Below are 15,432 nucleotides of genomic sequence, written 5' to 3'. Positions count from 1 at the left end.
CCACTTTGTACTTACAGGGTGGTGTAAAGGGGCATTAGCTTACGTGATAATTGGTCCTTAACCGGATATACAATTTCCTCCCTCCACCTACAGTTAACTGATTCCTGTCAACTATGTTCATTATGAGCGCAGGCCTGGCCTTATTATTTTGAGGAGGGTCAGCAAGAAGATTCTTTGAGCCCCTGTAATGTACTTGACTCATTTTATATAAAGGGAATTTGGTAGAGGAGAGAGCCACACCACCAGCAGTTTTCTCTGGTGCAAGAGAAGAGGAGCTCAGTATTTTACAGCCACCAATACAGACACTATTTCAATGACAAACTGTCATGGAGCAAGAAGGAAGGTCCTTTCGGGGACCAGTAACTGGTTAAAAGATAGGAAACAAAGGGTAGGTATAAATGGTCAGTTTTCAGAACGGAGAAAGGTAAATAGTGGTGTCACGCAGGGGTCCGTACTGGGACAAGTACTGTTCAACATATTCATAAATGATCTGGAAAAAAGGAGTGAACAGTGAGGTGGCAAAATTTGCAGATGACACAAAACCACTCAAGATAGTTAAGACCAAAGCAGACTGTGAAGAGTTACAAAGGGATCTCACAAAACTGCGTGACTGGGCAACAAAATGACAGATGAAATTCAATGTTGATAAATTCTAAGTAATGCACATTGGAAAACACAATTCCAGCTATACATATAAAATGATGGGGTCCAAATTAGCTGTTACCACTCAAGCAAGAGATCTTGGAGTCATTGTGGATAGTTCTCTGAAAACATCCCCTCAATGTGCAGTGGCAGTCAGAAATGCTAACAATGTTGGGAATCATTAGGAAGGGGATAGATAACAAGACAGAAAATATCATAATGCCTCTAAATCTATGGTATGCCCACATCTTAAGCACTGTGTGCAGAACGGCTTCCATATGAGGAGAGATTAATAAGACTGGAACTTTTTAGAGTGGAAAAGAGATGACTAAGGGGGATATGATAGAGGTCTATAAAATCATGACTGGTGTGGAGAATAAGGAAATGTTACTTACTCCTTCTCATAACACAAGAACTAAAGGTCACCCAATAAAATTAATAGGCAGCAAGTTTAAAAGAAACAAAAGGAAGTATTTCTTCACACAATGCACAGTCAACCTGTGGAACTCTTTGTCAGAGGATGCTGTGAAGGCCAAGACTATAACAGGGTTCAAAAAAGAACTAGATAAATTCATGGAGGACAGATCCATCAGTGGCTTAGCCAGGATGGGCAGGAATGCAAAACCATGCTCTGAAGTATCCCTAGCCTCTGTTTGCCAGAAGCTTGGAATGACAGGGGATGGATCACCTGTTCTCTTCATCCCCTCTGAAGCACCTGGCATAGGCCACTGTCGGAAGACAGGATACTGGGCTAGATGTGTATTGGGCTGGATAGACCATTGGTCTGACCCAGTATGGCAGTTCTTATGACAAGTCTCAAAGGAGCTGGGGTGGAAGGCCCACACCTTGCCTCATGGGTTCTGTGTGCACCCTATGTTGGCCACTGCTCCCCATGTTGCGGGCTTTCTTGCTCCACTCTTCCATTCGTCCGTCTCTCCTCTCTTCCTCCTGTGTGGTTTTCACCATTTTAGCCTAGTCCTCCTTCTTAAACCTGGTCCTCTCATTTTAGCCTGGTCCTCCTCCTCTCTTATACCAAAGAATTGTCCTAAGAGATCTCAATGAAACTTTCATTATACTCTCTGAGGTGACTTTACGCCAACATACCTTGTGTTGACCTAACTTTCTAGCATAGACATGACCTGAGTGTTAAGTAGTTTCTATAATATTCATCCACAATTATTCCTGAAATGCTATTAACCACAAAAGAATGAAGATTTCCACATAGAAAAAGTAGCTCAGAGGAATATTGTTTTAGTATATTTCACTTACAAATTGAGAAAAAGATAATGAGCATTCCAATTCCAGACTGTAAAGTGTAGGAGCACAGAGCTAGTAGTATGGAACCATTAGAAAAAGGACACAGAATAGAAATTTAATTGAACTTAGTAGGTCACTGCATCTAGTACCAAACACTGTGCTAAGAAGAATAAAACCAGACACAGTTATGTGATCAGTATCTTTTGCTTGAGAGAGAAAAATTCTACTTCACCTTTATTAGGACTAAACTTTAAGGCCTTAATTCACTATACATTATTCACGTTGTTACATTTTAATTCAATAGAGAGGTAATCAATCAGCTCATTAGCTCTGAAATGCATTTAACAATATACTTTTCTATGACTTCATATAAAAATAACTGAGCTGTTACATCCTTTAATTATCAGTTAAGAAGTAACAAATCTAAGACATTGTAACTGCTGCTTTTTCAAGAAAAACAAGAGCACTTCAAGCTTTGCCACTTTAGTCTGTTCTTTTGTGAACAATGCCCAGTAACAATTCTCCCTTAGACCAGTCTGTCAATATGCTTCTGGAATCACATCCAGCTACTAAAGGACTTCCTTTTTTGAGGACAGCAGCCCATGTCCAATTTGGCACTGGTTTTCCTTTTTTAAGTTCACAGGTGTAAGATACTTCCTTTGCCCTGCCACAGGAGGCTATCCAGACAAATACTGTGGCTGGATTTAGAACGAAAGCCTCCATAACTTTATGGCCATCATTAATGATTCTAGCCATGGAAGTTGAGACACTATTATATTCAAAATTCATCCTTTAGGAGAGAGATGCCAAAAATGCTGCTTGGCAGCCAAATATGACTCTGCGAATCCTAAAATGCAGCTGTGGTCTTCCCTCTGCCACTTACTGCAGGGTGGGGGCAAAGCTGATCAACCACCGGTTTTTATTGCTGGTGAACTAAAAAACAAAAAGACTTCTCGTAATCAAACAGGAACAGTGCACGCACAGGCAAATACTATGGTTGTGTTAATTTAATTTTCATTGAAAAATGTATACACAAGTGTAGCTCTTGAACTCCTGGCAAGTTGCCAAAGCTGATGGCATAAAGTTTGGGCAGCTTTGATTTAGGGCATTATGCCAACTGACCACCGGGAAGAGTCAAGAATGAATCTACCCATTTAGAATTGGGGAGGTACATTTTGGGAGGGGATTTGTTTTTCTCTGAAGCATCAGGTACTGATCACTGCTGGAAGCAGGATACTGGAGTGGCTGGACTATTGGTCCAAATAATTACGGCAACTTTTATGTTCATATGCTTTCTTGTTCTCATGGCTTATTTAATATTTGTAACAGCCTGAAACATTAGAAAATAAACAACGTTAAAATGCACACTATTTAGAAAGCGGGTCTTGGCTTCTATATTTGCTCTTGCAAATACAATTCATCTTTACTTTTTAATTAGTTTTCCTCAAAGTCTCCCCAACAGTCCTTCCGAGTTTCTTGTTGGGATCTATGCTCCACCTCAAGTTTTCAGACAACATACAAACTTGGAAGTTAACAATTAAAAAATGAACCATTATGTGGCCTGATAGACCAGTAGTAAGTACAGATAACACCATGACACAAAATAAAAACAAACGGCCTCTGGAATCCGCCCTTTTTGGATAGTACTGAAGCTTCTGTCAAGTTAGACTCATTTTATGTGTATCACAAAAAACAGCATTAGCTCAGCACAACGATTATAGAAGCCACAGAGCAGACTCTGGATGTCTTTTGCTTGTCTAGCGCATCACCGGTTTTTGGTCCTATGTCCGCCTCTTGTTTTCATACCCCGTGAGAAACTCCACATTTCTTTTTATAAGCATCAGGTCCCCTTGCATTTCACAAAACTGGTATCTTTACGAAATGCTTTACAACATTTTACATTGCATTCTATTTGATGTTCTTTTATAGTCTAGTGGTTTCTTCCTCTTTTTCCTTGGGAAGAGGGGATAAGTACAGTATATATGCTGGATGAGACAGATTTAATTCACAATAGAAGATTGCAATGTCATATGTTGAAAACATGGTCAGTGGCTAACAGTTAGGAACCCCTAATTGTTCGTGTGACAAATATTCCACTGAAAAATGGAGCAACATCAAAAAACTAGAAAACAGTGGTACACTACTGTCAATCCCAGTTCTGTCAGTGCTTCAGCTGGTATTCATATGCTTTAGTTTAATCTGATAGACATGTCTTCACAGTTTCTAGACATCAGTTTAGCAAAAAATCTGGTTCCCGATATCCAAAGAGTTTAAAGTCTCCTTCAAAGCGAGTATATAGGCGTCTTATATCTCTCTTGCTAATTCCTGAGAAATAACGCTCTACCTTTGTTTTGTTGTATACCGTTATTCCTGGTGGAATTGTGGGATATGATACCAGATGGTCTATTCCTGCTTCTTTCAAGATATATGGAGCATCATCCTCCAGGGTTTCATGGTGTCCAATCACACTATAAGTTATTTCACATGGGGCACAAAGTTCCACGTATGTTACCCAATGAATTATGTGATCACCGAACTGAACATCTAGCCATCGGTGGTTAGGGTCCCCCAGATAGCGCACAAAGTCCTCAAACTGCAGCCCCTTTGTCTCTGTGCGATTCTTCCTGTATTTCCGAATAATGCCAGGAGCAATTTCATGCCTGTACCAAGGTTCAAATCGAGGATTGTGGACAAACTTGTCCTTAAATGCAGAAATAAGTCTTTCAAATGGATCTCTTACAATAAAAAACTTGAAGTATAAATTCAGTCTAAAGGCAAACAGAAATGGAAGGGATTAAACAGATAGAAAAAGTGAACTACGTACCGAAAAGCTACAAAACTGAGATAAAATACGACCTCTGAAACACCAAGAATATGACTTTTAAGGAGGAGCCCACTTTTTATCTCTCTCTCAGACACTGGCTCAAATGAGCTTTGGACCTGGCCTCAAATGAGATGTCACCTTTCTGTTATGGAACTATCCCTTCTCAAAAACAGTTCTTCAAGGTGGCTTATAAAAACCTTGAGTATAAGACTAAACAAAAAACTGTATTTTCATAACCATCTGGGCACAAGTCTCCTAAGTGACCACAATCATTTTGTTCCTATCCTCCCACTTCCTCAACTCTTCTCAGGGCCCAATTGATTTCAGTAGCATTACTTACGAAGTAAGGCACTTGTTGATGTGAATAAAGGTGGCACAATCTGACCTTAGATTGTAAGTTTTTCTAAGAAAGGAATCTTCGTCTATCTTTTATTTAAAACACCCTGAGCACTTACCGTGTTATATAGGTAACAGATGAACCAGAGAAATCCTAAGCACATCTAAGCACAGCCTGGGTTTGATTCTCCACTCCATTTCATCAGTAATGTTGGTTTTACGCCTCTGAAGTCAACATGAGATGGTAACACCAACATCAACGGAATCAGCAGAGTTACACCAGTGGTAACACCTCCTAATTTTCCTCTTTGGTTCAGAAACCTATTTATCTCCTTGGGAAATCACATCTTACCGTTTTTGAATTTCAGAGTCACTGAAGGAGGATAAGCGTGGAAGTCCGTTCTTCTCATGGTCATGTACAATGTTCTCTGGAATCTCTTCTATGGAAGAAAATGCTCCTAGATAAAGAAGACAGACAGAAAAGGTTACCTTTAAAAGAGGTGGGGAAGGGTATTTGTGTCTCAGTGGTGTTTTTATTTATTTTTTCTCTCTTCTGTGGCATTAATATCTATGGTTACTAGGTACAAAAGCTGTTAAATAAGGGAAGATTCAGACTGCAACACTAACGGCTGTTCAACACTCAAAAGAATACAGATTTGGAGATTTGTAACATAACTCCTGTCTAAACCAAACAAGTGTTCAAGTTTCTTAATAATGCATGTTAAACAAGCATTATCTATCTGTCAGCCCTCCCCTCCCCTCCCTTCCCACAACTTTCCTCCCACATAACCCAGCTGAAAAGCTTAGCATTACAGGAGGGATTGGCTTTTTTGGTTTAGTTTCCAGCAAACAGGGAACACTGTAAAGCGTCTACTTGAACCATGTTAACTCAAAAACACTTCACTGTCAAGCTCCTGGCAAGCTTTCTTTGCTTGGGTCCTTTTTTAATTAAACGAAAAACTATGCTGAAAACTACCAAACTTCAGATCCTTCTGTGTTGCATAAGAGAATAAAATACATAACACATTTAGAATGGTGAGAGTCCAGGTGTTAGTTTATCAGTCTTTCTGTAGGCACGTGAGGGTGCAGGAAAGAGTAACAGCTAGTTTAGGACCCCAGTCCTGCAGTGACGTGCCAATATAGAGCGCCATGGAACTCAGTGGGATTCTATGTGGGCGGAAGAACAAGCGCAGTGTCATCAGACTAGCAAGTCTCCATGAAAGTCACCAGTGCCCATCTATACACAAGTGCTCCCACTGCTGGAGTCGCACTGGTGCCAGGAAACATGTTTCAGAAAAAAGCCTAGTGTCGATAAGGCTGCAGTGACTAATTCACACAGCTTGGAATCTTAATGTCCTCAGTCTTTCCTGTTTTATAATTAATGCTTTTTGTCCTCCCCTTTTCTTGTGTGAATTGAATGCTGGCAAAAGCCAGACTTGACAGCCTAGGACTTTCGGTCTTTGCTTACGTGTTGGTTGAGCAGTCACTCAGAAGAGCTATGTCGTTAACACTATCTAGATCTTCTGTTGTACGTTGTCAAGCCATGTGAGGCCTGTGTTGTATCCATCTACATTTTTTCTCAAAATGAACTCAGTGGCAATACCAAATAGGAGAGATGAGAGAATGCATCCTTGTTTGACATCAGTGATTACATTAAACCATTCACCCAAGTTTGCATTTACTTTTACTGTGCAAACTGCACCTTGAGATATAGCCTTGAAGAGGTTAATTATTTTTGTTCACAGACCATAACACTTCAGAGAGAGAGAGAGAGAACATGCACCTGTCAGAAATTTATTTTAACACAAATCACAACATTGTTCCTTTTCTCCTGTTTTAAGTCATTCTACAATTTATTTTCACTGACCAGGCTACAATTCTACACCCTTAAGTGTATGATTGATTCTTCATAACTCATGCCATGGCCCATTAATAATGTATATACAAAATCCCAGTGTTACAGATCTGCAGCAGCTGCCAAGCTGAAAATTGAGAACTGCTGTCAAGACAGAAATTCCAGCTTCATGCCACGGAAATCTTACAGTACTGCTGAAAAACTGAACTTTTTCTTATGGCTAGACACTTGAAATCACAACTGTTCCTTTTGTTGTTGGTTCAAGTCATAGGTTTTAAATTACCCTGGTTTAGGGGATTGTGATCCTTTATGATTCACTTGCTTAAAAATTCTACTCACAGGGTGTTCGGCCTGCAGTGAAAATAAATCCACCAAATAAATCCTCAATGGCTCAGATAAATCACTTTTAGGTAAGTTAAAAGATATTTATTCTAGCAGAAAGAAGGTAATTTTTAATTTTTCAGATGGAGACATTTTAAAAGGACTAAAAGGAACTGCAAGGAATGAATGAGTGGAATTAAGTATCTGTTTGTAAAGAAGAATGTTAAGAAATTAGTTTTAATGCTTCCCTCATTCTAGTGACTCAGCCCTTTCCCCCTCAAACAAAAACCTTACACTCATTAGAGTAAGTAGGTACCATTTAAAACAATCAAGACTTTTTTCCATTGAGTGTTGCCCACTTTTGGAGTCTGACAGAATAGGATCTTGTGCTTGTCACAAACAAATATTCGGTCCAAGACAAACTTGGAAACAGTAGTATGAGAGAGATTTCTCAACGCTGCATCTCTGCACACATTCCTGAGAAGCTCAATCCTTTTCACATGGACCAGGGGTTGGTGCATCGGATCTTCAGAAAAAACTCTTCCAGTCGGCTTATTAAAAAAAAGACAAAAACAAGCAAAAGTTTAACTTCTAGATCAAATTTTAGAGAGTAAGAGACCAACCAGTCAAATTCAGTATCATAGTAAAGTATATATTATGTTCCGCCCTTGTCTGTATAAAAAATACTGTTAAATTCACATCATCCCATTTGGTTTATGTTGGCTTCCTCAGTGTTGCTACTACAGAGGCTGGTGATTTTCAATCATTATCTAGGAGGGTAAGAACCTTTCTATACAGCAATTTTTATCAAGTTTGGCCTTGTCTGTATAGAAAGGAACAAACCATGCTTTTACCAGAACTTAAAATTCCTTGTCTAAGTGCAGTGGCAAGTAGGAACTTTTCCAGGTGGTGGGAAGGCAGAGCTAAGCAATCAGTTTCAGCAGAAATGAAGTTTTCATTTGAAACATAAAAGATTTTTAGCCCTTATGGACAGGAAGATAACCTTCCAGATGCAAAGTGATGCTGTGCTGACTTCCCGTATCTGCACATGCAGACAGCCCTAATGCATCCGTTTCTCCAAGCTGCAGCAAAGTAAGGTTGACCAAATTCTGCTCAGTTTCACAAGTGCTCTTCAGAGCCCAACGGGCAGCAATAAAGCAAACATTAATGGTCCTTTCACTCTGCAGTTGCTTGGGAAAGTTTTGCCCAGAGGCAGGCTCTAGCACAATTCTGGATGAGGAGGAGGAGCTACTTAATCAAATAGCAACCCAATAATCAGAAAGAGAAGCAAAGATGATAGAGGAGCAGTAATATCTCAAGAACACATCACGGTAAACAGCTCAAGCTCTGTTTAATGGAAATGGTCATTGTGACGTTGCACCCCACAATGCTTTATGAGAAGATGCTTATGAATGTACATATGACATAACTGGAATATGTTTTATGCTACATATGCCATGTAACAATCTTTGTAAAGATTATGATCTACTGAATATATTCATCCTATTTGTATGCATGTGTCATTGTTGTATTCGAAGTTATGAATATTGGCTGTGTACTTGTTTGATTTTAAGTAGCCTTAGTAAGGCATTTGGTCAGCTTCTTTAGAAAGGAATGTGCAACTTAAGTGCCCAATCAAGAAACGCTTAACAGACAATGGATCTTGGAAAGCTCCAATCCACATAAGAAGTCTATCTGAGGACGTTCAAGGTAGCAGGTGAACAATGGCTGCTACCTGTAAGGACATGTGACTTGCCCCTGTGACTCCAAAACTCCATCTTGTAGCTGGGATTCTACACAGGGGAAGGGAGGGGTATCCACCCACAAGAGAAAGTCTATTTAAACCCCTGGGAGACCCCTCCATTTTGTCTTCAGCTGGCTCAAGAGATGGCCTCTCCACCCCCAAAGGATACCTGAAAGAAACTGGAACAAAGGACAATAACGACGGGGGTGTGAGTGATTGCTGGACCCAGACTAGAAGGAGGCTAGTCCGTAAAAGAGGCTTATTGGAACATCTCTGAGGGTGAGATTTTATCAGTATTCAGCTTCTTACTGTATTAGGTTTAGACTTGCGTGTTTTATTTTATTTTGCTTGGTAATTGACTTTGTTCTGTCTGCTATTACTTGGAACCACATAAATCCTACTTTTTGTATTTAATAAAATCACTTTTTACTTATTAATTAACCCAGAGTATATACTAATATCTGGGGGGGCAAACAGCTGTGCATCTCTCTCTATCAATGTTATAGATGGCGAACGATTTATGAGTTTACCCTGCATAAGCTTTATACAGGGTAAAACGGATTTATTTGGGGTTTGGACCCCATTGGGAGCTGGGCATCTGAGTGTTAGAGACAGGAACACTTCTTAAGCCACTTTCAGTTAAGCCTGCAGCTTTTGGGGAACGTGGTTCAGACATGGGTCTGGGTTTGCAGCCGGCTAGCATGTCTGGCTCAAACCAGGCAGGCTCAAACCTGAAGTCCCAAGCTGCCAGGGACAACAGACTTAGAAGTAGTCTCAGCACATCAGCTGGCAGTTCCCAAGGGGTTTTCTGTGATCCAACCTGTCACAGTCATGTCTACAATTATTTCATTCAGTGTTAGGTGTTGGCTTTCCAGAAAGCATACAGAGCATTCTGATTCTGTTAAAGTGAGACATTGGAATGCTTAGGGAAATTCCCTGAAAAAAGACCCACAGATTAACAGTTTAAAGTAAAGCAGCTTGGGTTTATGAGGCTGAAAGCTGCTACAGCCTTAAAGATCTTGCAGGGTAATAAAGCTTATGGCCTTTCTGCATTAGCCTCAGAACAAGGGTTACTCCATATAGAGACTTAAAGTCAGGCATGTGACAGACGATCTAAACTTAGGTGATTTGATCCTCTGAAGGAGGGCGTCTGCACAAGCACCTTAAATCTTTCAGAGAGTGGGTGACGTCTTAGTGAACAACCTACAGCTTACAGGGAAGGGGAAAGAAGAAACCTAAGGCTTGAAATACATTCTGGCCCCTTCTTCAGTGCTTCTTATGCTTTCCTTCTGCACTTCTGTTCTGCTACCCAACCTCCAGTTTTCCCCTGAGGGATACAACCTCCTCACTCTGCTACCCCTCTCCATGACCCACTTCCCCACTGCACCTCCACGCTCCATGCTCTCCTTACCCCACGCATCTCCACTGGGCCTCTTAAATCCACAGGAAGTGAACACCTTAGGAGGTCTACTGAAGGGAGTACTGGGGTTAGCAGGGACTTGGCAGGGGCAGGAGGAAGAGGATCAACAGCAGAAGGTGGCAACATTCACCCGCCCCTTGAATAGATGAATTAGGATCCTTCCATTTTAATTGCCTCCCACTTTCTGGTCTCAAGCAAGGATCTGGCAGAACTGTGGTGACCACCAATCTTAAAAAGGGAGCTCTTTAGGTATAAACAGCTTGCTGGATTAACTTCAATTCTGGTGGGGGAAAAAATCTATTTTTTCTACTAACAGGCTTCCCCAGTAATTGGTTTACACGGTGAGGCCGGATTCTTCGAGGAAAAGGGCTAGAAGCTTTCATTTAAAAATGGGGAGGAGGGATTAAAAGAAAAAAGAAAAAGTGTGCTGACACCTCCAGCAGTCATTTTAAAGGAGTCTAAGCCAATGAGCTATCTTGATACTGCTATTTAAAATAACGTTTGAAGTTAGTGTTCAATCAAGTAATATTTGGTCCTGTGCACTAGATCTCAACTAGATGAGTCCAGCGAACTAAATTTTATATAGAGTGGTTAGATCATGAAGAAAAACACACATTTTCACAAACTAATTTTCACTCAAATTTTCCTCTCGTTTTTCCTCCCTTTTCATATTGCCTCTTGGTGCAAAGTAGTAAAAAGTTGGAAAGCTTTGTCAACTCTGCTAAACACCTCCATTTCTAGGCCATCAGGCACCATTTATTTCAAATGAGGGAGAAAAATTTACCTTTTCCCCAGGCCTGACTACCAGCTTTTGGATTTTAGTAGAGGGATGGGCCAAAATCTGATTTATAAGGAAAATTCAGTTACAACCTTAACTATGGTGTGGCTACCGACAGCCCCGATCCCCCATGTTATTGGTTCCAGCTGCATTCTGTCCTTATAGATTTCTTATTGTCACTGCCGATCTCAGCACAAATGTTAGAAACATATTGTGAAAGAAGAGACCCTACTTCTCTTATTTTCTTGAATAAAGTCCGTTATTCACTTTGACCTCTCTATAACTCACTGTTACAAAGGTAAAGTTCAGAAGGATTTGATTAAGGGAGCTTGGAAACCCAAGCACTGTCATCCATGCATTCAAAATGTCAAAAGCTTCAAGCATGTGTCTGTGAAACATACGTAAGGAGGCTAATTAAAAGCCTTCTTGTTTTCCACCCCAATTCTCCATAGGAAAACAGTATCTTGCTTTCTACTGCTACTCCTCTCCAATCTCTCTTGGCCATAATGAAATCTGAAAAACCTAGCAGATTGCTTGTCTGACTATAAACATCACCTTTGCATGTATTCTGGATTAACAGCTCTCCTCAGCACTTCAAGCTGTCATAAAGTCATGGGGGAGATAGTACTGTATTCTGGCATTTCATTATTCTTTCCCTGATATGCAAGGGCAGATTTTATACACTTACAATATTGCCAGCCTTACATCAAAGTACTGTCCAAAACCCGGGGCTTTCTCAGTTTGAGCATTCTGGTAACGACTTCAATTTCAACCTCTACATGCAAAAAATCAGCCATAAAATGACTTGAGACAATGGGAAAAAGAGCTTCCCTCAGAACATCACCAAAACAGCCTCCCTCATCAATTCTTTATTCCATGACATGGGGTTATTGGCTTGTCTCTGTAAATTAGAGAGTAGCAGACTTGTTTTGCCTAATTTCCAGTCACTCAAAATTGCATGCTAGAAAGTTCAACTTGTAATGAAGTCTATTGGGTTCATGTTCTGCTTAGGTGAAACCTTAAGATGTGGAGCAGAGAGTACACGATACATGCAGAAGGGGAGTGCGGGGGGATACGGAATGGAACAGGCAGAGCAAAAGACAAAAACAGAGAGACTGCACAGAGGACTAAAGGAACCAAAAGTGGGGAGACACAGTCTAATTACAAAAATAAATATAGTGGGCTGGAACCGGGAGCAGTGGCTGGGCCTGAGTTGCTCTACCGGCTACTGGGAAAGTGGCACAGACTTGGCAGTGGATCAGAAGACTGCCTGAAACAGCTTGTCCAGTGGGACTTTGATACCGTGGAAGGTGAGAACTAAATAGTGACTGGCCGGAAGGCTGAGACATGAAGAGGGAGCATCCTGACTCCAGAAAGAGACCACCGGGCAAGTCACAAAGAGGAAGTAACTTGAGCGGAGAGAGAGAAAGAGAGAAACCAGGGGCAAGCAACTTAAGAAGGGTATGTCAGACCAGTTCAGAACTAATTCCCAGGTGCAGCCACAAGGAGGCGCCCCAGCCCCATGATTGAACCCCATGACAACTCCAAGAAGAACAGTATGATGTTCACCTAACTTATTCTAAATAAAAGGGCCAAGTACATATTTCTTGCCCAGCAATTCCTGATGCCCTAAAACAAGAGCTTTCTTTCATTAACTCCACATTTTCACACATTTTTCAGCAAACTGAACAGTTATCTCAAAAGCAGGCACCTGGAATTCTTCAGGCAAACATTTCTCCTCTGGCACTTGTATCTTTTCAACTTTTGTCATAGCTGTCAGCATTAATGGCTCTTGCTTGACACCATATACTAGATAAGAATGAGAGAGGAGAAAATGATAGAAAAATGGACAATTATTTCTGCATTACAGCCAACTACTGGTATCAATTCTTGAATCAACACACACATGTTAGGGCTTGCTTCAAAATGGAAGGTTACTGAAACAAACATGGCACAATATGGCTCACTAATATTTTAGAGGATGTCCCCTTCTGGGATGTTGGTTGCTAAAGGCGTAATTCACCCTGGTATAATTTCAGTAGGATTACACCAGGGATTAATATTGTGCTATGTCTTTATTAGGCTTTTATTAACAGAAGAGCAGAGAAACATAAGAATTCATAAATCCAGCCTGTAAAAAAGATTCATCTAGTCATTTCACATATTGTTCGAGACATTAATGTATGATATTTAAATTATATTCAGTAGACAAATGAGCATAACTATATGGGTTTGACAGCAGGAGATTTTTACTTTCCGTAAGCTCAGCTAAGTATAGCCAAAAAGAAAATTAATCCATCAGTGTTTGCGCATCTTAGTATGCAGGTTTGTCCTGTTGTAAATGTCACCGTTCAGGGCAACCGCGCCTGTATTCCTCCTTATGGTTCATAAGGGCACCCATTCCAAGCTCCCAGCTCCTCAGCCATCACCTCTCTTGGGCTGACATCCACTTCTCTCTTCTTCCTGAACAGGGTTTTTCCAGGCTGCACAGTTCCCTGCCTACACCGTGATATTCCCAGCAAGCTAGACTGCCCAAAAGGCTAGTATCTGCACTTTGCTTTCTCTCCAGAGGCTAGAACCAGTGTATTATCTGTAGTTATAAGTTAACAACACAACTCTTTTTAAGCAAGCACATACTATTTTTAAGGTGAAAGCATTACATAGAAAACATATTAAAAATTAAAAAAAAAAAAAACCTACACACATGCTAAAAATCTTCTCAGAGGTCACCCTAACTTCAACAAGGTGTCAATCCTTCAGAACTCAGAAATGGTTTTTCCCCGTGGCAACAAATTTGTGACAGTCTCACATTCAGACTCAGAACCACCATAAGCATTTCAGACTTTCCTTTATACAGCTTCGGACTTTGCTCTTGGCCTTATGTAAAAGGTGATCAGCTCACAATGGCCCACTCCTCAGGGTGTACCTTCAAAAAGCTTTTGCATAACCAAGGGTGGGGAATTTGCATTTACCTTCCCCTAGACCCTGTGTACTCAGAGGAATATTTGGTCCAGGGCAGAAGGGAAAAAATGCCATACTCATAAAATATGGAAAACAAATAATTGATTTAAAGAACAATTGCTAAACAAAATAAAGTAAAATAAACAAGCCCCTTGTCAACTGAGTACAATATTTTTGAGGATAATCCTCACTATGAGTATTAATCGTAAAGGGTTGGGTCATACTGGTCCCCCCCGCTGCAGTTTAGCACTCTATATTTTTTTTCTTCTGTGAAGGTAGTTACTTGTCTCCATTTGTCCTAGTACAAAGAGAAGCACCCACCAGCACTTGTTGCTTCATTCATGTGCCTGTAGTGCAAAGTGAAATTTAGAAGATCTTTTCACTTTAACTTTACTATTTGCACAGGGAGCAAAGTAGCAATCTGAAATTGGAGTAAAGAGGAAGTAATCAGATTTTGCCATTTCCCTTCACGGCAACAGCAAAATGAAATTTAGGGAAACCCCTCAATTTCCTGTCAATTCAACTCTGTTCATACATAGAACAAAGTAGCACAGGAGGGAGAGAGAAGGGGAAGTGAGCAGGAAGACAAACGGGGAAAAAAGGAAGACTGTTCCCTTGTGTTCCCCATCTGCTGGCTGTCTTCACCTGGTCTCTCGTCTTATACTGCAGTAGCCTTTACTCCAAAGAGCTTACAGCCTTTTTGTTCTATGTTTGTCGTGCTATCGTGTCCTGATCCATGACTGGAGCTACTAGGCACAATCCACAGTACAAATGATAAATAAATGACAGTTGCAAAGATGCTTCTGGGACACACACACATGCCACACACGCAAAGCCTTCCCTCAAAAATAAAATTCTATTGTAGCTTTCAAACAAACAAAGATTCCCAACCCTCTGCCCTACGGCTTAAGATGTCTCCTACAAATAATAATTCATCAAGACAGTATATGGCACTTCATTACATTACTCTCACATTTTTACAGATACATAAAAAATACTTGAAAGGGCAAGCCACCCGCAATTTAAGGACAATCATGAATCTTGGTGAGAATTTATTATTGCTGAAACTAGAACAGAAGTGTCTCAAATTGCAAGCTAAGCCATCTTCCCTGTCAAGTAGGTTTATTCTTCTTCAAATTAGTTCAGGAGTAGTAATAGGAAAATTAAGTAGTGGTAGTGAAAAAAAGTTACGTAACTTAAGCATACTGAGGTGCAGGAGGATAATCAATGCTTGCTAAAAGCTTGTATATCATAGCAGGAGGAGATTAAACAAAATGGAAACTACCACTTCTAT

At 40.4% G+C, this 15,432-nt stretch overlaps 1 protein-coding gene across 3 annotated transcripts in view; it reads right to left on the bottom strand.

Annotated features, from left to right (window-relative positions):
* Positions 1–2,100: 2,100 nt before the first annotated feature.
* Positions 2,101–15,432, bottom strand: part of CHST10 (carbohydrate sulfotransferase 10) — a 34,504-nt gene continuing 21,172 nt past the window's right edge. For all 3 annotated transcript variants that reach the window (XM_048857882.2, XM_048857893.2, XM_075130530.1), the window contains exons 3-6: positions 12,889–12,986; positions 7,552–7,786; positions 5,412–5,517; positions 2,101–4,667 (exon numbers count right to left, since the gene is read on the bottom strand). In XM_048857882.2, coding sequence (XP_048713839.2) covers positions 4,130–4,667; positions 5,412–5,517; positions 7,552–7,786; positions 12,889–12,986 — 977 coding nt within the window. In that variant the 3' untranslated portion in view covers positions 2,101–4,129. The remainder of the gene's footprint in view (positions 4,668–5,411; positions 5,518–7,551; positions 7,787–12,888; positions 12,987–15,432) is intronic.

The sequence above is a fragment of the Caretta caretta genome, chromosome 1, assembly GCF_965140235.1.
Source record: "Caretta caretta isolate rCarCar2 chromosome 1, rCarCar1.hap1, whole genome shotgun sequence".
NCBI lineage: Eukaryota > Metazoa > Chordata > Testudines > Cheloniidae > Caretta > Caretta caretta.
The sequence above is the reverse complement of the archived record's forward strand: the minus strand, read 5'-3'. Positions and strand labels throughout refer to the sequence as shown.